The sequence below is a fragment of the Mastigoproctus giganteus genome, chromosome 14 (assembly GCF_048544385.1).
Source record: "Mastigoproctus giganteus isolate SK-2022 chromosome 14, ASM4854438v1, whole genome shotgun sequence".
Classification (NCBI taxonomy): domain Eukaryota; kingdom Metazoa; phylum Arthropoda; class Arachnida; order Uropygi; family Thelyphonidae; genus Mastigoproctus; species Mastigoproctus giganteus.
The window spans coordinates 103,039,222-103,064,724 of record NC_143588.1 but is presented as its reverse complement, the minus strand read 5'-3'; the positions used below and the strand labels follow the sequence as shown (position 1 = coordinate 103,064,724).

Genomic DNA, 25,503 nt, shown 5'->3' with positions numbered 1-25,503 from the left:
GGTCCCTGCAAACATCCTCATGCCCATCCCTTTCAAACACATTGGTACACTTTACCATTTCGTCGCCATAAACAGTTTTTAACATTTCACATGTTTCTGTTGTAGATTTCTGAGTTTAAAGCAAAATTTTATATTTGTTCATTGCTCCATTGCAAAATCATGATGCAGAACATTAATGCTACTAATAAGACTGGTTACTTACAACCTGTCAACCTACTGGACAATCTCTGTATCACCATCTTTTGCAGGAAGTGTGAACTCCAACATACTACTTCCATTTATTTTCAAACTCATCAAACATGACCACAACATCACCAGTCCAGGAACTTTATTGCCACACCTCATATGTTTTAACCACATGTATAAAAGGTAAGCAGGAGCCATTATAATTCCACTGTAGGATGGAAGCCTCTTCAACAATTCATGTTGAGGGAAATGAACCATAATCTGCCACCACGCTGGTCCAGTGCGGGTTGACAGATAGACCGTATTTAGCAATCAGGGGCTTTGAACCCTGGTCTACTCAAAGAGTGTGTGCTATTGCACTCGTGCTACTGACCACTTGGCTGTGGAGGCCATCACATGTATATGCATGCTTATCTTCAATTGCCAACAACTATCACACCACCAAACATCCAGCCAAACAATTGTATTCCCTTGAAGTTTTCTCTAATGGGATTTTACCATATATAATTTTCCTAAACTTCTGACATAATTTACTGCTAGAAGATGTAATATTTGCACTTTGAATTATATCCAAGGTTTTTTGCAAAAATATTGAAATATTAAACTTAAATGTTTGAATTATACTGGTTTTATTGGAATTTTTTTTAACGAAATAATAATGGAAAGTGTTATTTTACACTAGTAACATTTTCACATTTGGTATTAAATTTTTTTTATTTCATTTTTAGGATCACATGATATCTATACCATGAGAGACATGAGGGATGCTTTAGGAGCACTGGGCCCTGTAGATGGTCAGAATCCAGAACTAAATAATTTGACTGTTTCTATGACCGAAGTGGACCCTGACGATATTGTTTTCTTGACAAGTGATGGAATTTCAGATAACTTTGATCCAGTGGTTGGAAAATTCGCAATTCCAAAAAAAATACAGAAGCATCCAAAAGGTGGAGGAGGAGGAGTTAGTGGTAATGAAACAGCTATACCTGGAAACAGTGACAGAAGTCAGGATATTATAAAACAGTTGAATGGGCAAAATAATGACAAGGATTGTGTTGCATTTGATCCTAGCCTGCCTGTTGTAGAAGCTCATCAAAGGCATGAGCTGACATTATTACGTATGGAGGATCTTCTCACTTATGGCGTAAATGAAGGAGATGGACCATGCACAACAGCCCAACAATTGTGTGATCAGATGATTGACTTTGCAGTGAAATTAACGGTAGCAAAACGACGCATCCTCGAGGATCCAGACTTGTACAAAGATGGAGATTTAGATATTAACCAAATGGGACAGAGAATGAGGCGAAAAAAAGTTGGTGAGAAGTTATCCATGGTACCTGGCAAACTTGACCATGCATCAATTGTTGCATACCAAGTAGGATTGTTATAGTTCTGAATATCAATGTACATTAATACATTAAGAATACCTCAGTGAGGAAAGTTAAATATTGTCAATAGCCAAACAAGGATTGTGTGTATATATATATATATATATATATACCTAGTTTTGTATTATAGCTTAGAACATTAACTTGTACGAGTTTGGATTGCAGGGAACACCATAATTTTTTTTTTATTTTGTGCTTTTTTTCATTTTTTAGATAATACATAATGTATTATAATAGTTTTTCTATATCCTCTTTTACTTGCTGGTGAAAACATGAAATATGAAAATATTGCTCATTTGCACTATTTTTCTGTAAATAGTTTTTGAATATTTATCAAAAATTCTTAAATTTGTCATTCATAAATTCTTTTAGAATTTTTTTGAGAGTATACTTTTTTACTATTTTTTAATCCAATTTGTTAGAGAATCTAATAGCAGGTTTATTAAGTTGAAATATAAAATAGAATTAATCTAACAAATTTGGAAATTGAAGTTAGGTTACTAGTTTTTTCCTCACACATCACTCTAAGACTTATGCACTATATAATTCTCCTCATTTCATATGAATTTTTTAAATGTGCTTATTTTAAACATTTATAAAATTTTAAGATAATCAATCATAGAAATTTCAAAATCACTTTATCTTAAAATATTAATCCATACTTTTTCCATGACTATTTCACTGCATCTAGTCTTTTTCGTACTTATAGCTTATAAAAGATCTTCATTTCTTCTCTGTAGATGGAAAACAAAAAACACTGTACAGTATAATGCTGACAGTATTTAGTAGATGATAATATGATATCATGTAATTATCAACTGCTTTATTAGTGAGATTTCTTGTAGAATATACTTTATCTTCTGGCAAATACCAGTTAGGCAAAAAAAATTCTGTTAATGAATATAGAGTATGTCTGCAGTATAGTATCTTAGTTAACTTTTTTGGATCTCTAATAGATCCATTAAAATATTGTGATGGAAATTATATATACTTTAGTGCCTGAAACTTGCTGTACTCTCTCTTCCTTGCTTTCCCATACTTTCAGATTTGAAGGGCAAACTGCACGAAACACAAATAAGAAATGATTTTTGTCTGTTTAAATGCGAGCTTCAAACAGTTTTCATTTCCTCTATATATTCCCTCCAGAACAGCATTATTAATGGATTACATGGTATTCTGTATGATGGTTAAGATAGAAATTTAATAGAAATGGTTATTTTTATAAGAAAAAGGATATTTTTTAAGGATAATCTCTGGGCACCATGAAATTCAAAAATAAATGGATAATTTTCTGCACTTTCATTTTTTTTCCCCTATATTTTGTTAGTCAGCCTATTTAAGAGTTGAAAAATATCATATAAACAGATTACACTCATATCTTTGTAATATTTTAACATTTTGATACAGGCTACAATTGCAGCCATATTGTTGTCTCACTTGACTTAATCATATTGTAATGGTGCTAATTTTCGCTAGATTTTAATGAAATATGGAGGCAAAGATTCTAAAACAGCAATTATAAAATGCACATTTCATACTACACTGCACTTGATGGCTGAATGGAATTTAGTTTTATTAGCTATTATTAAGTTTTTAGCTTTTTCACTAATCAGTGAGAAAGCTAAAAGGTGATCTTGACAAGATGGTGGTGAATTAATTTACTTTTTATTTTACAAAAAATATTCTTGCAAGATTATATGTACGTTTTTGTCAGTGCTTTCAAAAATCTTTCAAAATCAATGCAGTGTAAAGTATTTTGGTTTTAATTACTCATCAAATGTTACTACTTTGGATACTTTTAATTTAGTCAGCTACCACAGTAGCACATGCAGGTAATTTTGATAACTTTTGTGTTTGCAAGATACCATTTGCGATTACTTTTTTTTTTTTTTTTTGATAGAAGAGTATAAAAATATAGGAAAAAACATTAAAACTGTTATGGCTGACAGCATTTACAAAAAAATTTCCAGCTTGGCATTTGGTATACTTCTATTAAATTTGTTTTCCTTTTGCATTTGCTTTTTAAATGATTACTTTAATTATATTTTAATTTATATTTTTATATATAAATTAAAATAACATCACACCTCCTGGAATAAGATGTGTATCCATATAGAAACTTTCTATATTTATTTTTTATGGAACAGTGTACGTACCACTAATATCCTTAGAATGTAGTTATCACTACTTCCCAGAACTTCAATATAAAATGCAAATTTTTTTTATCTGGTATCTTTTTTCAGTTAAAAATCTTCCTTGTTTTATTTTCATCTGTTAGATCTAAAAATTGGACCTTGCATTTTACTCTGCATAATTTTTGCATCTGAAGTGAAAATGAAACCTCTGAAATATAAATTTTCCTTATTTTTTGCATCTCTTTATTCTGAAAAAATATCCATTTGAGGTTTTTGATATTAGGTTTTCACATATATGATTTGTTACATCTCTCAATACCATTTATTGTGTGTGTGTGTGCGCGTGTGCTCACTTGCTTCTAGTCCTGTACAAAGTAATTTGTTGTTTCCATGTGACAGCTGATGTTGGAGATGTTAATTTATTTAATATTACCTGCTGTTGTCATCCTAAAAGCAGTGTTGAGCAGTTTACTGTCTTGTTTACTTGTAAGATACTCTTGTGGAGAAATAAATCCCTCCCCCTACTGTTTAGGTAATGTTTACACCAAAGAAAAGTGGAACAGCAAGAAAGTTATCTGTTGCGGAAGCAAAAGCTCATTATTGAAGATAACAGAAAATACTCTTGCTAAAACTAGGACCACAGAACATGTTTGCTTTATAGTACTTAAAATAGGAAGTTCCCATTTAATGCACAATTGCATTGAAAGCTGTTGAAACTTTTAATTTTGGTAGAAACATAAAGAATTTCTAGGATAAAAAAGTGATATCAAATACCCTTGATAGAATATAATTATCTATGGGAAGTGGCTACAAAAAATGCCTTAAGTATTTTAACTAGTCACAGTTAAAGATCTCAGTACTTTGTACATGTAAAAATAGTCCTACATTTGAGATTAGCTAATAAAACTTCCTTTTTTATTTTTCTAGATCTTAGATTTGTATCTATATGTTCTTGGATTTCAGCATCTAAAAATTTTACTTTGTAAAAATTTTTCTTCTTCAGCTTATCATTTATGGAAAAAATATTTTTTCAAATACAAAATACTTTTAACACTAGAATTACTATAAAAATATCAAAATCCAAATTAATTTATTCTCCAATTAGGGTTTGTTGATGTGATCTGAACCCAAAAGATTATGTTGAATATGCTAAAATGCTTGTCTTGTTAGTTTGGATAGGGTAAATAATAAAGGTGCACACTGGTTTTATGTATATATATAAAACTCATAAGATATGAATAATTGGATGAATAATATTTGCAGGGAAAAATAATAAATACTGCAATTAATAGATATGCAGAGCAGCAAAGACCAGTATCATTAAAATAAAATTTAACACAAAAGAAATTAATAGCATAACCAATAACTATAATGATGGAAATAATATAGAATAGAAGCATAGTAGAATGGAAAGTTTTATAGAATTTTAAATGCAAAAGCCAAAAATATTTTAAAACCTAAAGTGATAAATTTAAAAGTGAAGAGACTAGCTGAAGATCCCAGAGAGTGAAATATCACAAATTTCAGTGGTAAATTATATGCTAAAAGTGCAGGAATCCAAAGCAGTATGAACAGATTGGCAAATGTAAGTAGAATACACTGTAATGAGAATAATTTAGAAAATTTAATAATGCCCAATGTCGCTAAAAAAAAGCAAAACATGAATATTAACAGCTATAGAAATGTCGGGACTATGAAACATAAGAAGTAAACTGAGGTCTAAAAAGTAAAATGTCCCAATAATAATCCAGTGGTATGAAAGAAGAATGAAAAAGAGAATTGTTGGGAAGCTGCCAGATTCATAACTGGCAATCAGTATTTCAAAAGCCATTTTCTTTCAGCTTGTAATATATAGATCTGGAAGCTTCTAAAGAGAATACATTTACTGCTGACAATCCTCTTTTTCATTTTCCTTTCATCCTACTGGATTATTACTGTGATATTTTTCTTTTCAGACCTCAACATCCGTGTATCATGTAGCTGGTAATTCTGTATTTTGGTTATTTAGCCATGTTAGGCACTACTTAATTTTCTAAATTATTCTTTTCATTATATATTCTACTAGCTTTTGCCATATCCATTCCTGTGACTTTGGATTCCTATGCTTTTATTGTATGGTATTATTGCTGAAATTTGTGATATTTTACTCTCTTTGATCTAGTCCCTTTTAATTTATCCCTTTAGGTTTGAAAATATTTTTGTCTTTTACATATGAAATTTCATTATTTCATGGTTTCTGTACTTCAGTATTATATTATTTCCACCATTACAAATATTGGTTATACTATTTGCGTGATCTGTACTTTTTATCTGTGATCAACTCCACAGTCTAAACTATAGAATAGTATACAAATATGTTTCACATTCGAGATTTTTTTTTTATTGTTTTTGAACTTTAAATGTTATTTATAAAGATTGAAGGTAAATATCATAAATTTATGTAGTATATATTCAAAATTACCATTTATTTTCTCAAATTTCCTGAAATACAAGCAGTGCTTTTCATTTTCCTCAGTGTGTGATCTGTTATGATCTTAATTCCTTCAGTCAACATGTTTGAGTTCTTCAAGTAAGCTTGTTTTTTTGAATATCTCCTTCTAATAATTTAGAAGTAGACTGGAATCAAATCAAGGGACCTTGGTGTGTGGCTATAGAATGTCTTCTTGTAAACTAATGATACAATCAACAAATTTGTCCTTTAAATAGTAAAATGTAAATGTAGAAATTTCTCTCTCTCTCTATCAGAATAGCATATCATGAAAAGAAAGTTTACACATTTCAGGTATCAATTTGGTCTTTTGTCATTATGCTTAGAGTCAGATAAAAGTTAAAATTGTATGTAATATTCCAAGTGTTACTTCTAACTTTCTGATTGATTTTAATAGGCTGTTGTGATGACTTTCCTGATTTTTTTAATATTTGTGATGATTTGATGGAATTGGCACCTTTTTTTGTTTTGTTTTTCTACCAGTTCTCTTCTCTTCTCTTCCCTATTCTCAAAATAGTTACTAATAACTTAGCCGTTGGATGTGGTGGTAGTGGGGGGGGGGAATGTTCAAAATTTCCTTCAGACTACTGTTTTATACTATTGGGTCTTATTTTTTTAATAAATATTTCAATAATATTTATAAAAACAATATTGCTTCTGCAGAAATAGTATAACTATGCTATTTCTGCAGTTTACAAAAAAAAAAAAAGCATTATTATAGAATTGGATAACATTCTGTTTATTAATTTTGAAATGGGAGACACTTTTGTGCACTGTCTTGTATATTAAAATATATCCTTGTATATGCTTATCAGAAAATGCTGTCAGAATCTGGTTAGATCTGATTTTTTATATATAAATTTTTTTTGACATGTGACGAGATTGACATCTGTTATCATTTCCCCTTTTTATTTCACTTTCATTGCATTTTTCAAACAAGGTGCATGATGCAAACAAAATTGTGAAATCATGATTGAGATTATTTAACTCGCCATTAGATGAAAATGTTGAGAAATTTTCTCCAGTAATCAACTTTTAGAGATTTCCATATGGCAAATTTAGGTTATACTGAGTGAGAGACATGGCAGCCTATTTTATATATATATATATATATATATATATATATATATAAAATAAGAGGAAAGGATTTATTTTACTATTCAGTTTACAGGCTTGTAATGATGACAAGACATTTGTAATAGCTTCTTTTAAACTTTAGCTACAGCAATTTCCCAGTAAGCATGGATTGCTTAATTCATGATTAATGGAATTGGTGAATCACATGAACAATTGTTACTATGTGGTTTGCTACTATAATTCTGCATGTTAATAAGAATTGCAAAAATGCACCTATTCTGTTTATTTACAGGTAATCTGCTTCAGTCAAGTCGAAAAACCCCATCCATTATTAAGAATGTTTTATGTATGTTTGTGAATGTATCTATGAATGTGTTTTAAAAGGACGAGAGAGAGAGAGAGAGAGAGAGAGAGAGAGAGAGAGAGAGAGAGAGAGAGAGAGAGAGAGAGAGAGAGAGAGAGAGAGAGAGAGAGAGAGAGATCATATAGGAGAAACTAGAATATTAAATATGTTAATTTCTGTATGGCATAATGGTTTTGCTGCTTTATTTATTTGAAAAAGGTGTTAATTTAAATCCTGTTCTTCTGGAGAAACTAAAGGCTTTTCATTCAGGGCTGTAGTTAGCTTATCTCAAGTGGAGGGTTATATTTAGCTGATCTCTAATTCCTGCAAGACATTCCAAATTTTCATCTTCTAAACATGTAAACTGGTGCCAGAACACACTTCTACATATGAAATACACAGATTTATATTGAAGAATATATCACCATTTAATAGTAAAACAATCAAGAATTTATTTTAAACACTGTCCTTTTAACATTAATTACTATGCAATTCATAAACAAATCTTGTACTGACTTCAACTTTGCCTTTGTTCTGTTCCACTTTTATCATTTTGACATTATATTGTATGAATAAGGCCATTCTTTTTCTTTAGGGAAAACAGTGATCTTGAGTTTTTGAGTCTCTTAATTCCCACTTAAAATGCACTGTTTGTATTGAGTATCCTTCACTATTTTTGAGATACTTCATTTGGAAGCAGACCTCATCAGCTTTTATATAATATTGATTGGATTCAAATTTATAATTTGGTTAATTCAATATGACCTATAAAAAATTGTGCTGTATGAGGACTTTCTTGGCAGAGTTTTTCGTTATTTCATAAATTTAAGTTCTTTATTATTCACAGCAGAATTAACTTTGCATTTCCTTGAGCTGCTTTGTTATTGCACTACTTTTTGAACAAGTTCATCACCCAAAAGATTAATCTGTCATGTGTTTAACAGATGTGACACTGCTATGACATCCATCAGGCTCTTCGTTGAGGAATTGCTGCTAGGGACCATCCACTATCTAATGAGGGGACCAGCTAGGCCAAAAGCAGGCCAACAAAACTATCTTATCCTTTCAATAAATGGCAGATTAAGGGCTTTTAGTGATAGCATTTATTTAAAATTACTTCAATACCAATTCAGCTAAAAGAAACATGAAGTTCATTCCATTGTGAGAAATAAGACCATTACAGTTATTTAGCATGGGAAAAGCTTGTTAACTGTCAAATACTGAAATGGACTGGAAAGTCCTAATATCTTCCAGAATTATTGTTTACATTTTTGAATTATATTGTTTTACACATTTCTTTTAGTGTTTATTATTATGTAGTGTTTGTATTCATAGAGAATATAAACCTATTCCATTTATAAGTTATTGCTTTGGTTGTTTTTTTTATTATTCTGGTGCATGAATTATCACATTTTGGTTCCAACCAATTTCTTCTGTAATTAATTTTGCTTGTGTTTGAGTTCTTCAGTGTGCATGTAAAAAATTGGTTTTGTGTTCCATGCAAATTCTAGATATTTCTAACAGCAGTTGTTGGCTTGTGTGAAGGTGATTTGTGCAGAGTTGGAAATATATTTCGAAATGTATTAATATTTAAAATATAGATGTTTTGGGCAATTTTTTGAACTTTTTGAAGGCTGGTTTGTCTAGGAATGCATTATTATTGTCTTCTTGTGTGATTAAATGAATACATTATGGTGGTTTACATATGAGATGGTATTCTTTATGCTCAATAAGAGTTCCAGAGTTGCCACAGAGACTAGTCCTGAGTAAGTCCTGCTTTGTAAAGTACAGTTAATTTAATTTCGCTCTGAATTTGGTCATGAATTAGTTTTAGAATTCTGTTATTTATGGTTTACAAATTTTCATTAGTGTTTCCACATTTGTGTGTTCTTTGAATATTGAAGCGTCTTCTGTGTATTTATATATACCATCTCCAGGCTGGCCTATTGCTTGTAGATCTAATAGCAAATAGTCATTGTTGGGTAGGGTACCCAACAATAGCTGTTTGCTGTTGTTATATATCAGGATATCTATAACCAATGGACTGTCAATTTTTACAATACAGTAGTGTTATCCAGTCAGATTGTTTCTTTATTTTGTAGTTTATTTATAATTCTTATAAATAAAAACTTGTTTATTTTAGTAGAATTCAATGGAGGTTTGTTGTCATTTTGTGTGGTAAGGTATGTTGCAATGCTGTTTATTGTGGACTTTTTTTTTTTTATTTATTGTATTCTTTAATCCATTGTTTGGCCAGATTGTTATATGCTATTTTTGTTGTATTTTTGGTAGTCATTCTTTTAGAAGTAATTTTACCATATTTTGAGTCTTATTATGATGCAGTTATTCAATGCTGCTCTTTCTAATTTGAGAAAGTTCACTCTTTGCTGTTTATATTAATTAAATAATGCATATTTTATTTGTCATTTTCTGTGATTTATTTATTTATTTTTTTTACTATGTTTGTTTTTAACTTAAATCAAATTAATGATGACTCCTTCATTAACAAACTTGGCTCTATAAATTCATTTTGAATTGTTGGGTAATCATTTATTTTGGTGTCAGTTATCTTGATTGTTAGTTTGTTTGCTTATAGATTTAATGGCACAGTAGCAATGGAGGTCATACTATGTCAGTATTACTTGCTATTAATTACCATTGACCTGTGACTAGTGTGGGCTTATAGCTTTAGTTATGAGGAAATTATGCTTCTTTTCCTCTGCAGACCCTTTTTTTTTTCCCCTCTGACATAATTAATGCTATAATGAGGTGGCGCGCACGCGCACACACACACACACACACACACACACACACATACACACACACACACACACACACACGTGTGTGTGCATGTGCGCGCTTGGCTAACTTATTAACATTTCAAATTTTGGCAGGTTCATGTGTGAAATAAAAATTAGAATAATGTAATTTGAATTTTCTTTATTTTAGTTATGAACGTTGTGCTGATTACCTCAGCTTTATCTGAATTGTTTTTATCACATTTTTATAGTTTGGATTTCTTATTGTAGATAATCATGCCTCCATTTTTTTTTTTTTTTTTTTTTTCCTTCTCCTTTGGAATTCAAGGAATCTTAAATACTATTTCATTAGTATTTCTCTAATTCTTTGTAATGTGAGCTGTGTTTCATACTCATAAAGCATATCAAATGATGGTCACTTAATGAGAATGTTACTGCAAAATATGAAACACTTTTTTGATAGCTTAATGTTTTGTACATAAATAATGACTAATAACTGGCTGTGCATAAATACTGACTCTTATCTGTGTGTGTGTGTGTGCATGCATCCACATGGGTTGCTCTGCATTAGAAATATTTCAGGCTGTTTTTTCTGGCTGTTGATTTGTACACTTACTAATCTGACTTCATACAAAATTCAGATCAGGAGGTATAAAAATCAAGAGCTGCATATTGTATGGACCAGGTGTGAAAGTGACTGTGTATGCCTTAAGCCTTTCTTCCTAGATTTATTTGTAATTCTGAATATAATTCCATAGCCCTTCCTAAATTTCAAATTTATATCAAAATATTGTAAGCTTTTTTGAACAGTTACTTATTTTTGCATTAAACTGTTACTTGTTACTTTCCATTTCGAGAAATGATTTTTTCTTCATTGCTACACCAACGTGTAATATTCCATTCAGCATAGAATTAGAAGTGAAAACATTTTTTTACATTTAATTGCATAACTTCTTCTAAGCTTACAAACCCTGTAGTACCCCCATTTGTAATAGTCCATGAAAAGCAGTATATAACCTTCATAACCACTCTGTCTCCTGCCACTTAACTATTCCTTTATTCATAGCAATAACTTGCTCCTAATGTGTTCTATAAACATTTATGACATGGTTTTCGTTGTCTGTTATTTCGCCATTTTGTGCATAAAATGCATTTCCACAATGAACATATACTGCTGTAAAGAAAATTTTTTTATTTTCTTTAAATAAACAATTTTTTTTCTGTTATTATGAAAATTTAAATTTTATTTATTTTTATATTTGTGATAGTGTCATATATTTAGTTAATTTCGGAAAAAAGCAAGTAGATTAAAAATTAACTTACAGAATCAAAATGCACTGGAGACATGTATCACTTAGATTACAACATTTACATGATATGCATAAACACTGAGGTTGCTACTATCTCATTTTTAAATTCTTCATTATGGTTGGTTCTCCCTGCTGTGATTCAGTATTCCCCAAAATAAATTAAATTCTCACAAATAACAATTTGAATCATGACTACATAAAAAAAAAAAAAAAGCTGATATTTTAAACAGTATACATCATAAAGTGTCATGTCGTATGCAATTATAACTATTGAGGAGTTTTATTTTGATATTTCTTATGTTTATTTCCATGTGACCTTACTTCCTTTCTTTATGATCTCCCAGCTGGTTACCAAACCCAAATTTATGTTTGTGTAATATATCAGTGTGTATGTGTGTGCAGTTGTTTTTATGTTCTTCCAATTAAAGTAGTTCATCTGTTTGAAGGATATGCATACATCTTAATTTTTTATTATGCTATAATAACAAATTGATTATTTATTTACTTCTCTGGATTGTAACAATCCTTGGATTATCTTATTTTTTTAAATATAAATTTTCAAGCTAAAATTGTTTTCATTTTTACAGCTAATCTTAACAGCTAGTAAAATTGCAATATATATTTTAGTTCTTATTGGCGCTTAAATGTGCACCAAACTATATAAGATTATTCGAGAGTATACTTCTCCAGAATAATCCTAAGTAATGGAAATTATACTTAGAAACTTAGAAAATTCTTCTGTACTTATATAGATCCTGATGGACTCTTCATACACACCAAAGGAAAAAACAGTCTTATAATAGTGAGCTAAAAGAAAGCCTTAAATATTCCCGTAAATATATATATATATAATAATCTTGAATAAATCTTGTACTTGGTTACAAATGATCCAAAATTTCCGTTCATTCCAATTTTGCATTGCAAAACAAAAGAAATAAGTTATTTACATTAATATCTGGGATTTCCCTGAATTGTTGAAATGTAATTATAGTATATATCAGTAAAATGAATTAGATAGTGTGAACCAGAGCTGTTTTATATTGAGGTAAACTTCTCTTATTATTTTACAAATATCAGTACAATGTAATTGCATTTACCAAACATATTTCCTTGATGTTTATGAAGCTGATTATCTGTCAGTGAGATGATCAAGTCTGTATTGTCTAGAATTCCTATGTCTCTACAGTAAAGTCTTTGGGATTTTATATTAAAATTTTGATTAGAATTTTGAACCTTCTTTTATTTATTTATTTATTTTTAAAGGGGTACTTCTAAGCGTGCTTCAAAACTATAATTCAATTGTGAGGTATAGTATATTTTAGTTGTCAGAAAATTGGTTCACATCATTAGAAATGTGAGAGAGCTCTTATATTTTAAATTTGGTTAAGTTTATATTCCTGGTGATGATAGAAGAAAAGTCCAGGTCTTGTCTTTGTTGCATCTGAAAATTACTTTCATATACAGTAAATAGTAGTTTATACAACAGAATACAGTGAAATGCTGTGTAAAAGCAGGTAATAGTTTTTGCAATACAATAAAAGTACTTTTTTGTGTGCTTTCTCAATATCAAATACTGTTGTACAGTATTGCCTAGATGTATTATAGCTAGGTCCTCTCTAGTAATAACCAAAAGAATTTCTTGCATTTTTCCTTAACTATTATCAGTAACTAGAAAAGGAATAAGATTTAAGAACTTTTTACAGAATTGTCTGTTTAATATAAATCTACTCAAGAACATGCACACGGTGGAATGTTCACAGTCTGGGTATGATTGATTGAACCAAGTGCCAAGATCCTGAATTTTATGGTTACCAGCATTTTAAAACTTACCCTAATCTAAATTGTATAATTTTGCCAATGTTATTTATTTGTGTAATATAGTTTTATGTTACTTATCATAATTTATATATATAAATATATAAACAGTTAAACAGTTTTAATTGTACAGTATTAACACATAATCTTTTTTTACTTAAAAGAAGGCTTGCATAACATGGTAATAGGAAATTAATGTACTTTTGTTTACACTCTAAATTTATGATAAAGCACAATGTTGACTTGGACGAGAAGCTTGTAGTGAATGTTTTCTGAATCAATACAAATATAGGATACAATTTTAAGTGATCAGCTATCATGAGACAGAAAAAAAAAATTTAGGAAGTGGTATCACATAACTGTATATCATAATCAAAGAACCGAAATGAAACAGTGCTAGAAACAGACTGGTGAAGTATAATTAACTGTTGAGAAGATTTGACAGATATGGAGGAAAGATCATATAGCAAAACCTGTCTAAAACAGAATTTCAAGAATTCTAATTTTTTTTTTTATTTTCGCTTTCACTTTTTATTTTCTTAGAGATACTTAACTGCTACTGTAAATAACTAACTTAGATTAGTTATTACAGTATTTACAGTTATTAGTTATTACATACCCAACATATTTATTAAACTTATCTAGCATATGTTTAGAGCCAGAGATATACACTACAGTTGAACCTCTCAAATCTGGCTTTCCATTATCAAAATATATTTAGGAAATTTGGCGAATCTGCAAAAGACCTAGTTATCAGCAAATTAGTTCTCAAACTGGCTGTTTGCCCAAGATGCATGTCAGGGGCTGATTATACAATATGGAGATTTCACCTCAGAGTAATAGGTTTTAATGTGCTCCAGCCATGTCAAAAATTTGCTAGAATGTCATGTTTTCATCTGCTATTCATGAACAAGATTAACAACTCGTGGATAATTAGTTGTGGAGACCGTCAACTTGTGCATGAAACATTAGGCTGACATAACTTTCATCCATTTGTATTTGCCCATATGCCACCTGAAAAGGTGGCCCAATTGATTATGGGGATTCAAAATGCAAATGTGAATCATTATGCATTATTGAAAAGGTATTGTTGAAGAAAAGAGTTGGAATTAATTGCAACAACAATTTTGACATTGGTTCATTAACCTTGGTGCATTATATCTGGAAGGGGTGAATAATTTTTTTTTTCTTTACTATATTGAAAAAAATATTTTTGAACTACAATAAACAATAGTTTTTTACACAGTAAAATACAGTAAAATGCTTTTGAAATATTGTATTTTAAAAGTAAAAAAAAATAATACTTATATACTTTCTGCAGTGCAAAAGTACTTTTCAATGTATGCTATCTTAGTGCTGAATGAAATCATGTGGTTATTTTTTAGTGTAGAAATGTAATTTTTTTTTTTTTTTTTTGTGTTTTGACATTTTTTTTTTTTTTTTTTTTTTTTTTTTTTTTTTTTTTCTGTATGATTGTAATGAATAACAGTCATGACCACCTGAAATCCTAAAAATTCCAATATCTCTAAAGAATGATGTCCCAACATTGTAACTGAAGTCTCACTTCAGTGACAACGTAATGCATGTGCTACCACAAGAAGAAAAATTACATTGTGACAGTAATAGCCTTCAACAAGTTTCTGAATGTACAGGGTATCTGATGTCACTCCCTATTTTTAAATTATAACTCCTTTTATATGTTAACCAATTTTAATGAAACCAGTGATAAATGATTTGTTGTTCGTTGTGGCTTTTGATGCTACATTTTAAAATTTCACATGTGCCCCAGAATTTTCAGTACATTTCCTTAAATATTTGGTATGTTTGCTACTGCTGATTGCAAAAGAGTTAATTGGAATTATTGTGAGACATTAGTAATTGTAGCTTCCTCTTCATCCAAATTGCATGGTTTTTAACCTTGGCCAACCCCCAAACCAAAAAAATCACAAGGCATCAGATCTGGGCCATGGGCAGGTCATTCATGCACACCACATCTGACAATCTTTTGGTCTTGGGAAAAGATTATGCAGCCATGTATGGACATCATTTGCAAAATGAGGGGATGCTCCACCTTACATAAAATTAAGTGTCAATGTTGTTCCACAGTGAAATAACTGGCCACACATGATCTTGTAGCATTTCAAGCTGTCTTTTGGCATTCATTGTGTTGTGTAGAATGAAAGGTCCAACAACTGTGGGTGATGTGATACCACACCAGACTGTTACCTTTTGGATTATCTTGAGTCTTTTCAACACAACGTCAAATTTTTCTCCATTACTGGTCAGAATGCTGACTGGTAATGGCAATTATAATTAACAAAACCACCAATGTGAAACAGGCTCATCACTACAAACAATGTTATCAAACAGCTCTGACCGTTCTTTGTTACAGCTCAACATAATTTTTGCAAATTCCATCCTTCTCTTGGAGTCATCACGAATTAATTTCTGAACATAATGTGGCTTCCATAATTTGAAATACAGTTCCTTCCTGAGGGTGGTTGCAGCTGCATAATGGGTAAAGTCCACTTTCACAATCCTTCATGCACTGATTTCTGTGGGCTCCTTGAGAACGTCTCAGTCACTGTTGCGATGTTGTCTGTAGTCCACTATTTGATGGCCTTCCTATCCATGACACATCCTGTTGTTATTAACTTCTGATGGAAATTCTTTGTTTTTTGCATTGAATGGTGCATGGATTCTGCATTCAGTCCTCCACTGCCTTTTGAACTCTTATAATGGATCCCCAAACTTTGTAGCAGTCTGCAATTTTGGCCCTCTCCTTTACACGCAACTGGAGGCATGGTTAACTAATGTTAACTTTCTAAATCTCGAGGAACAGTGTATCATTTAACATTGGTTTCATTAAAACTTAAAAAATAAGGAAATTACAATTTAAAAATAGGGAGTCACTTATCTGACATGTAATACTTTTTTCCTGAGTGGATAGTGTCTATACTTTAATAGATAACCAGGAAAAATAAATGCTTATTTATATTTTCTTTGTTTAATGTAATTTTTTAAAAAAATTTTCTGATTTAAGTATTTTTTATTTCTTAGAGGTAGTTTTTATATTATATTCCTCCACTCCTCTTTTATTCCCCTCATGATTCAGAGAAATATTCTCTTGAACATGGATTTCACTGAGGTTCCATTTTAATCGGATTTTTTTCTGTATTTGAAATCCTCTTGAGAGAATTTTTAGCCTTTGGGGTGAGGGAGTGACAGTTGGCTTTCTCTCTCCACCGAGCATGTAGTGCAAATATTGATCTCATATTCTGATTAAGATAATTGTATTTTTATTTATTATTATTATTTATAGTATTTTATAAGTTAAACTATTATTAAGCTCTTGAAACCACATTTATTAAAAAAATAAATAGGTAGTAGTGCTTATAATATCCATCAAATAAATGAATTTTTTAAAAATTTTAATTTATATTCATGTGCAGCCATATGGCAAGGGGGACCACGTATTTTTGTGGTATAAGAAATTAAAATATGAAGTGTGTGTATTTTTGAATGAGCACATGGCCATGGCCTAAAATTTGCCAATTATTGATTACCATTAGTAGGATAAAGTCATAAACATTGCTCTTTACCATGCAAATAAATTTTACCTTTTGCACAGTCACACTTATATATCAAGGAATTAACTATTAATATTTTATATAATATAAACTTTTTTTTTTTTTTTTTTCATAAGTTGTTTTGGTCTTGCTTGAAAAACGTTGGGAAGTGGCATTAGCAAAAACTGAGATCTCTAACACTATTTTAAAATAGAATAAGATGTCTGCAGTTAGAAATTGTGATATGTTAATGGACTTCACTTAGAGATAATCAAAACTATTGACATCAAGTAGATAATTTATTAAAACTATTTAAATGGTGCTATTTTTTGCTATAATCTTGGCCCGGTTGTCATTTATCTTATTATGCTTCAGATCATTTTATGAAAAGCTTTTTTAAAGTGATTATTTATGTTATGACTGAATAATGTAATACATTTATGCTATGGAAAGTAGACATCTTGTCTAGAATCATTGTTTTTGCCATGCACAGAATAGAGACAATCAGCAAAGTCTCCCCCCCTCCCCATTCTCAAATGTATTATCTGAGCTAAGTACTTAAGCTAAAACTTACAAACATCTTAGGAATCAATCATTCATAGAGAATTCTTTGCTTCCTGTTCTGGAGATATATTTAGAGCAATGATGCAAAGTCTCTTTCAGTTGTTATCTGAACTGATACAAAAAATGTACTATTAAGGACTTTTAATATCTTTAAAAAATTATGATTTATTAAATTTTCCAGATGAGCTTCCTTGTAATACAACCTTACAGATGAACTAATTCGTATATGCGTACTGAGATTTTATTTGAAAGAAGTAGCATGTATTTTAATTGGGAAACCTTGATGGCCATGTTTTATTAGAAAAAAATAGTTTACTGGCATCACTGACAACTTCTTGGTTGTCATTATATATAAAATTATATGTTTAATGTATTTTGTATAGTATTGTTTTTTTTTTTTTAATTCAAATCAGAGTTAAGGTAGGAGTGAGCTAAAACATTTTCTTAATAGTGTACTTATGCAGATTTGTTGACAAATATTTATATTATGAAAAAGTGCCTTAAGTCTTTTGTTAAAATATTTTCATGGTTAGTAGTAAACATCAGCTACTAGTAAATAATATGTGCTTAGGGACAGAGTCTATTTCATTTTACAATTTTTTTTTTTTCAGTTAATGTTAATTGTTACTTTATTACAGTATAGCTGTTAGTGCAGTGATATTATATTAATTATTACTTATACTATGCAGTATAATATTGGTATGCATAATAAACTACTTGAAAGTCTGTAATATTTTAGTAAACTAATCACAGTTTTTCGAATGGTGAATGCGGTGATTGAACTATAAATTTATCTCTCAGTATACTCTGTTTCAAAAAATGGTTTCTCTAAAAAAGAGAACCTTCACCTTCCCTGGGTTATCCTACTACTCTGATAATTATTTGACTGTATTTGGGTCTCATCATAAGTTGAAGTTTTCATTTCTAAAATTAACCTATTCCATGAATTGGCCTTGCAGTTAGATACTGTATTTCTACATTCATCTTTTTATGCAATGTAATTAGTCAGTTAAGTTACATTAAGGACTTTTGTTCAAGTTTAAAATAAGATGATTAATAACAAGCATAAGGCTTTATGCAACTATTTCTTATTAACTCATGGTTTAATCACATAAGCACTATTATTATAATTCTTGGTGATATTTTTTTACCTTAATCTCCAAGACTGGGGTTTAGCGTATCTGAAATTTTTAGGCAATTTTTAGTGGATATGTCAATTTAATTTGTGTGCAAAGTGCTCTATTATATAGTTTGCACCTAATAGTTTGTCTTACAGGTATCCTGAATAGATGTACTTGTACACAAATAAAATTAATATTGTTTTTGAGATTTACACATTCATAAAAGTGAATGTTATTTATTGTTAGAATTACATTTATATTTATTTTTTGTCACTTTTTTTTGTGACTGAAGTTTAATGTGTTTTTCTCAGAGTATGAGAAAGGTGTCTTTTGGATGATAAATGTAAATAAATCTTTGTAGATTATTTCTGAGGATATAACTGCCAGTATTTGTTTAAAGCAAGTTATTGAATATATTATTGAACCCTGTCAAATTTAGTAACTATAATTTGTCATATGTTTATTTGTTTTTGTTTAAACAGTATGCTTTATGTTGTCATCAGAGCACATTAATTGGGAAGAGGAAAAAAAATATTACAATCTGCTTAATATCATTTTAAATTGGGGATAGCTTTTTTTTTTTAATTCATATATGTACTTATTAAAACTGATTTTGAGAAGCTAAAATAAATATAATGTATTACTTCATGTTATTATAATATAATAACTTAGTTTTCAGTTTTTGGATATGTAAATTTTCATTTGTTCTGAGATGATATATGCAGTAAAATCTACATGTATGTGTAATAAGATTTTATATAGTTAATTTTTTAAATATTTAAACAAGCAGGTTTAGTATTGCTGTTTTAAGGGTTATTTTATAAATATTGCCCAATATCTTACATGTGGCTCATGTAGGGAAATCAGGTTTACTGCAAAAAACCAAATGACAGTTTCCTTTGTTTTATTTGACTCAAAAAAACTTTCTTATACAAAAAGAAATATAGTGAAACCCCACATGTTTACATTTTTCCTGCTATTTATGACATCTTATTTTGGTCACTGTTTATTTTCCTATAATTTCTATATACACCTTTCTTGTTAATATGCCTTTGAATAACCAAGTATACAGTGTCTTTCCTCCCCCCCACTCACTTTCTTGCAGATTCTAATTACACTGCATGTATTTGTGTTTTTGATATAACTAACCATAATTTCAATATAATCCTAACCATTCAATTTGACAGGACATAGTGCCATCTTACTTTCACACAATTTTCGGCTAAGAAAATATACAAGAATGTCATAATATAATAGTTGTGTGCTAAAGTGAAGATTGTTAGTGTTTAAGTTATTAGTTGGCTCATTTTTGATAGTACTAGCGAATTGATGTTAAAAGTTGCAGTGACTTAATTTTTAATTATACTAAGTCTTACCCATCCCCAGTCATATCTTTTTCATTAAGATGAGAATTGCAAACACCATTTAACATTATCATACTGGATATATGGTAACAGATGTGAAGTATTTTTTAATATTACAATATTTATGTTATGTATAAGTAGGTAAAAATGAAATGAGAATGGGTAGATAATCACATGTTTAAAATATTCTTTTAACAATATTTTCAAGAAATAAAAGAGGAAAATATAAAAAAAAAATGTATATTTATTTAGCAGACCCATAACTTCTACACGTAATACTTGTAATTGTCTGATTACATTCATCGGCCAGACACTCTCAAGACACCTCCACTAATTCGAAAAATTTTATTAGTTAAGGCATTGAAATATTTTTTCATTTATGAAATGAATAATCCATCTTTTGGCATTTTTAACATCATATGCTGTAAATATTACAAATACTATATACTGCGGATGCCGCTTATTGTGGTCACTTCAGGATGCAAACTTAATTGATAACAATAACCGATGAAACAAGAATGCAGCTATTCAGCATTGTTTATTGATACTGAGTGGAAATGTGTACGTAAAAAAAGAAGGGGAAGGTGGACAGAAAGATTAAAATCAAGCAATGTAAAATACTTTTGACTGTCCACTATTTCTTTGAGAGTCATCAGTAAAATGAAACTTATGTTTCTGGAAATCCATTAAAAACAAATAAAGAAAATATTAAAATTCAAGAATTAGAAAAGGTTAATGTTCTACATACTCATATCTTATACTCATACAGCAAACCCTACAGTATCTGGAATAACAACACAAAGCAGCAGCAGTAACTAGACATGCAACATGTTTGAGTTCAAGAACAAATCTGTAATGACTTCCACAAAACATGTAAACTGCAATAAGACAAAAAAAAGCGATAACATAAACTGAAGCACTGATTACAATAAACATCACTTTCTTTATGTATAAGTGTATGTTTGATTGGTACTTAATAAAATAGCATTGCATGAATGATAACATTATCTGTGATCACAATAAGTGGAATGCACTGTATTTAAAAAAGGTTTGGGAACGAGGTAAGCCTGGTATGCAGAACAGCCAACATACAAATCCCGGAAGAATTATCATTAGAATTGATCATGGAAGGAGTACTTTTCTGCACTTTACCAGATCCATCCATCTTTATCAGACCTTATAAAAATTTAGAAGTAGACAATCATTAAACACCCTTTTAAAAATATCTGGCAGTATTACGTGCAGTTAGGTATTTTTTAATAGTAGGTTGGAATACTTTTTTTCTTTTATTTTTTATTTCTTGACTGCACTGAAAGTTTGTTTTTACCACAAATGTCTGTTAGTCTTATGTTCAAATTAAATTGGCTGTTAGCATTCATTAACATTTGGTTGAAATTTATAATTAAATATACTTTATATAAACAAAAGAACAACCTTTATAAGAGGTGTTATATTTGTGATTGTGGCTAACTGATAGTTATTTGTGATAAAAAGTGTTTTCACAACAGGACAATGCATGATTATTAAGAGTATCTTCTGTGTATGGTTCATATCAAAAATTTGTATATGAAACAAATTAAAACACTTAGAGAGAGAGGAGAGAGAGATGGTTATTTTGCATATGACTATTGTCAAATTAGATCAGTAAAGCATGTCAAAATAGTTTTAATAACATAATAGACAAACTCCAAAATGTTTTCTGTTCTGTTACTGGGAAGTGTTTTAGTGGATGACAGTTATTATTTATAACAAAAAAATATTACAGTGCAATGACTATAATATGTCAGGTGGTCATCAAGAAAAAAAAAAAACTTTTTAATGTAAATATAATTTAATATCAGGCTAAGTATACTTTGTAATGGAAATTGTTTGTTCAAATACGGTGAATACATTTTTAAATTTCTTTCATAAATAGTTCCAAATATTGTGGCATATATTTTGTAACGTTTGTTAGCCTTAGTTGCTAAAATATACGTTGGTGCTATGGTCAACCGGTTTTGTTATGTAAACGTGTACATAGCTTAGTGTACTGAATTTCAGAATAACTTTTTTCATATTACTACAAACTGGTTTTACAGCATATGCAATTGCTGTAAAACCATTTTGGTTTTACATCCATATGCAATTTGAATTTAGATGTCATATACAGTACTCAGGTTCAGTATAAAACAGTACTTTAATTGGCACTTTTTTTTTTTAGAATTATTTGTTTTTGGTCTTTTTTTCAAAGAGGTTGCAATAAAAAGTGATTTGTAATTACTGAATTTTAAAAAAAAAAAAAAAAAAAAATAGTCAATGGTTGTTTCAGTTGCAATGTGATAAATAATGCTTGATACAGTGTTCCACCAACCAGTCCATATTTTGCTCTTTAAGTATGGAGAAGACAAATTTTTTTAGATAGCTAAACAGATCTGTGCCTGGAAGTATTGATCTTGGAGCTCTTCCGAGTGAACGAAATATAGAAGTAGACATCATATAGATAGTGAAAATGTAGTGTAGGCAAATTGGACTCATAAATTGCAACAAGTTTAGGCAAATTTGGAATCATAAATTGTAACCATTATCTGTCAGTGACCATGAGTATGTTCCTTACTTTCATTGTCTGTATTATGTACACCTATTAAGAGTCTAGATTAGAAGTTAGAAACTTATTGTTGGAAACATATTTCTTAATGTATCACAACATTGATTCATACAGATGTACAGCCTACATCAATATATACTTGTGAAATATATAGACAGATCAAAGATTAGAATAGGTTTGTGTGATGAAATGCTGGAAGTAAGATCTATTCATGGTGACAGTATTGAGTTAGTGTATGAAAGATATAAACAATGTTGCTTCTCCTGTTTGTACATATAGTCATAACTGATTTTATAAATTGCAGCAGTTCAGTTAATTTAAATCTACTCTAGTAGGTTTAAAATATGAAAAATAAATTAAAAAATTTGAGAATCTGTTGTTTTGTCGTGCTTGTAGATTTGCTCACATCTTCAGAATTCAGTTTTATACCATTCAGATTTCAAAACATTTACAAAGAAAAATCAGTTTAAACACATGCACCACAAGTTTTGGTACTATCTGGAATCATATTTAAAATTTTCTTGATTTTATATTTTAATCTAACATTTTTAAACCACTTATCCTTTTGTTTATTAATAAATATCGTGAGAGAATATAGTTTCTTTAATAATATTCAAAATACATGATTTGTTCAGGTGGCTTGTTCTGTAGGAAGGCCATATGTAGTTTGGAGTTGAGTAGATGTAACATCAGTCTTCTAACTATAGAAAACTATTTTCTCATAAACATGATGTTTTAGTGATATACATCACTTCTTCAATATACATCTTAAAGACCCACCTTTAAGTAGGATATCATGGATTTCCCAATCTGTTAATTATAGTTTGTTTTCTATAATGCAGACTTTAAGCTGTAATTAGAATAATCCTGCTGTATGTAGTTCCAAACAGTTGATTGGGGGAATGAAAATAATGCAACTTTTGCCTGAGATGCATTGTGATTAAAAAAATAAAAACTATTCCACCACAATAGAATTTTAAACCAGACTTACCTTCTCCTGATGTGGAAAGACAGTGATCATAATCACTGTGCCTGTGAGCATAAAATTACTGATAGGATGAATTAGCTGTACCTTGAGACATCAAGGTCAGCACAGCAGTTACAACCACTGCCTTTTATGCTGTGAGGAAATGGGCAGGATTCAAATTGCATCTCAGTGGGAATATAGTTAACTTCTCTTGGGTGGGTTCTCATGCAGCAAACAAGAAAATGAACTTAAAATACACTAGTGCCCTGTGCCTTTAGTTGCACAAAATCAAAATAACTAACCATCAGTGAAAATAAACCCTGGCAAAAATCACTTACAAAGGCCTTATTTTAATGAAAACAACAAAAAAAAAAAAAAAAAAACTTCTTTAAATATAATCCAATAATATGAAAAGCCAATTAATGTTAACATTCCCCAGATGAAAACCAATTTAAACTGCATTTTACAAATATATATTTAATTTCATTTTAAAAATAAAATGTACCACACCAGAGACCTGACTATCCATGCTGAATATCCGATTGAAGGAATCTGATTTTCAGCCTGTTGTCAAGCATAGATTGCAGGCTGAAAAGGTGGAATACCAGATATTTCCAGCAACAGGAAGTTAGCATTAGTAGAGGCATATGATGCAAGAAAGCAAGCTTATGCAGCATCAGCCAAAAAAAAAAAAAAAAACTTCCACTTCACCCCTCTGTTCGTTCGAAATACTTGTCCAGCTGAGCCTTAAATTTATTTAGGCTCTCAACAAGGGATGGAAGTCTGTTCCACCAACCAACTACCCTCTGGCTAAAGGCAAATTTCCATACATCTGTCTTTCCTCAATTTGAATTTATACCCTCTGAGGTGATTATTCTGAGCAAGAGGAAGAATACACCTCTATGCCACACTGCTCCAATTTGTGCAGCAGTCTTCCATGTGCAACAGTATCAAAAGCCTTTCTAAGATCCAAGTATATAATATCAAATTTATTCCCTGCATCATAGTATCCAATCAAATTGGTCAGGCAAGACTTCCCCTTAACAAAACCATGCTGGGTCCGAGCTATAACTGAAGTCTTGTCTAGATGATCCTGCAGTGCTTCTTTAACCAGTGCCTCCATTAATTTTCCTGGAACAGAAGTTAAATTCACAGGTCTATAATTACTTGTGTCAGCCTTTGATCCTCCTTTGTGAATTGGGGTCACATTTGCACATCTCCAGACTGTGGGTACCTCCCCTGAGTCCAAGGAAGCTCTCATAATTATGGCTAAGGGTTTGCTTATTTCCTTTTCTGCCTCCTTTAATATAACTGGATAGATCCCATCCATCCCAGGTGCCTTTCTTGAGTTTATCTTCAACAATTTCTCCTTCACTTTACTCTCAGTTATTAGAAGATTATCTAGCTTACCAGAGTTGAATACACCTCTGGCATTCCCCTCGCTGAATAACTCCTCGTGTGAATGTCGATGCAAAGTATTCATTTAGTTTGTTAACTACCTGAGCAGGATCATCAACAGTTGAACCATCGATATCAAGTGCACCAATCTGATTCATCTCCTTCCTTCTAGAGTTTACATAAGTAAAGAACTCTTTGCTGTTTTTCTTTGCATCCCTTGCCAAAGATTTCTTGTAATCTGCCTTCGCCTGCCTAACCTCCTTTGAAACTTGGTTACAGATCAACTTATATCTATCATAGGTTTCTGTGTCACGTGTTAATTTATATGTATCCCATGCATTTTTCTTCTCTGCCATATGTCTCATTAGTTCATCTGACATCCATTTAGGCCTAAACCCTGAACAATATTTCTTAGTTGATATGTAAAGCCTA

At 30.4% G+C, this 25,503-nt stretch overlaps 1 protein-coding gene across 1 annotated transcript in view; it reads left to right on the top strand.

The window, feature by feature from the left end:
• LOC150075460 (PP2C-like domain-containing protein CG9801) overlaps window positions 1–1,579 on the top strand; it is an 84,743-nt gene extending 83,164 nt beyond the window's left edge. The window contains exons 6-7 of the mRNA XM_090388495.1: window positions 915–1,147; window positions 1,211–1,579. Coding sequence (XP_090244621.1) covers window positions 915–1,147; window positions 1,211–1,579 — 602 coding nt within the window. The remainder of the gene's footprint in view (window positions 1–914; window positions 1,148–1,210) is intronic.
• Window positions 1,580–25,503: the final 23,924 nt, after the last annotated feature.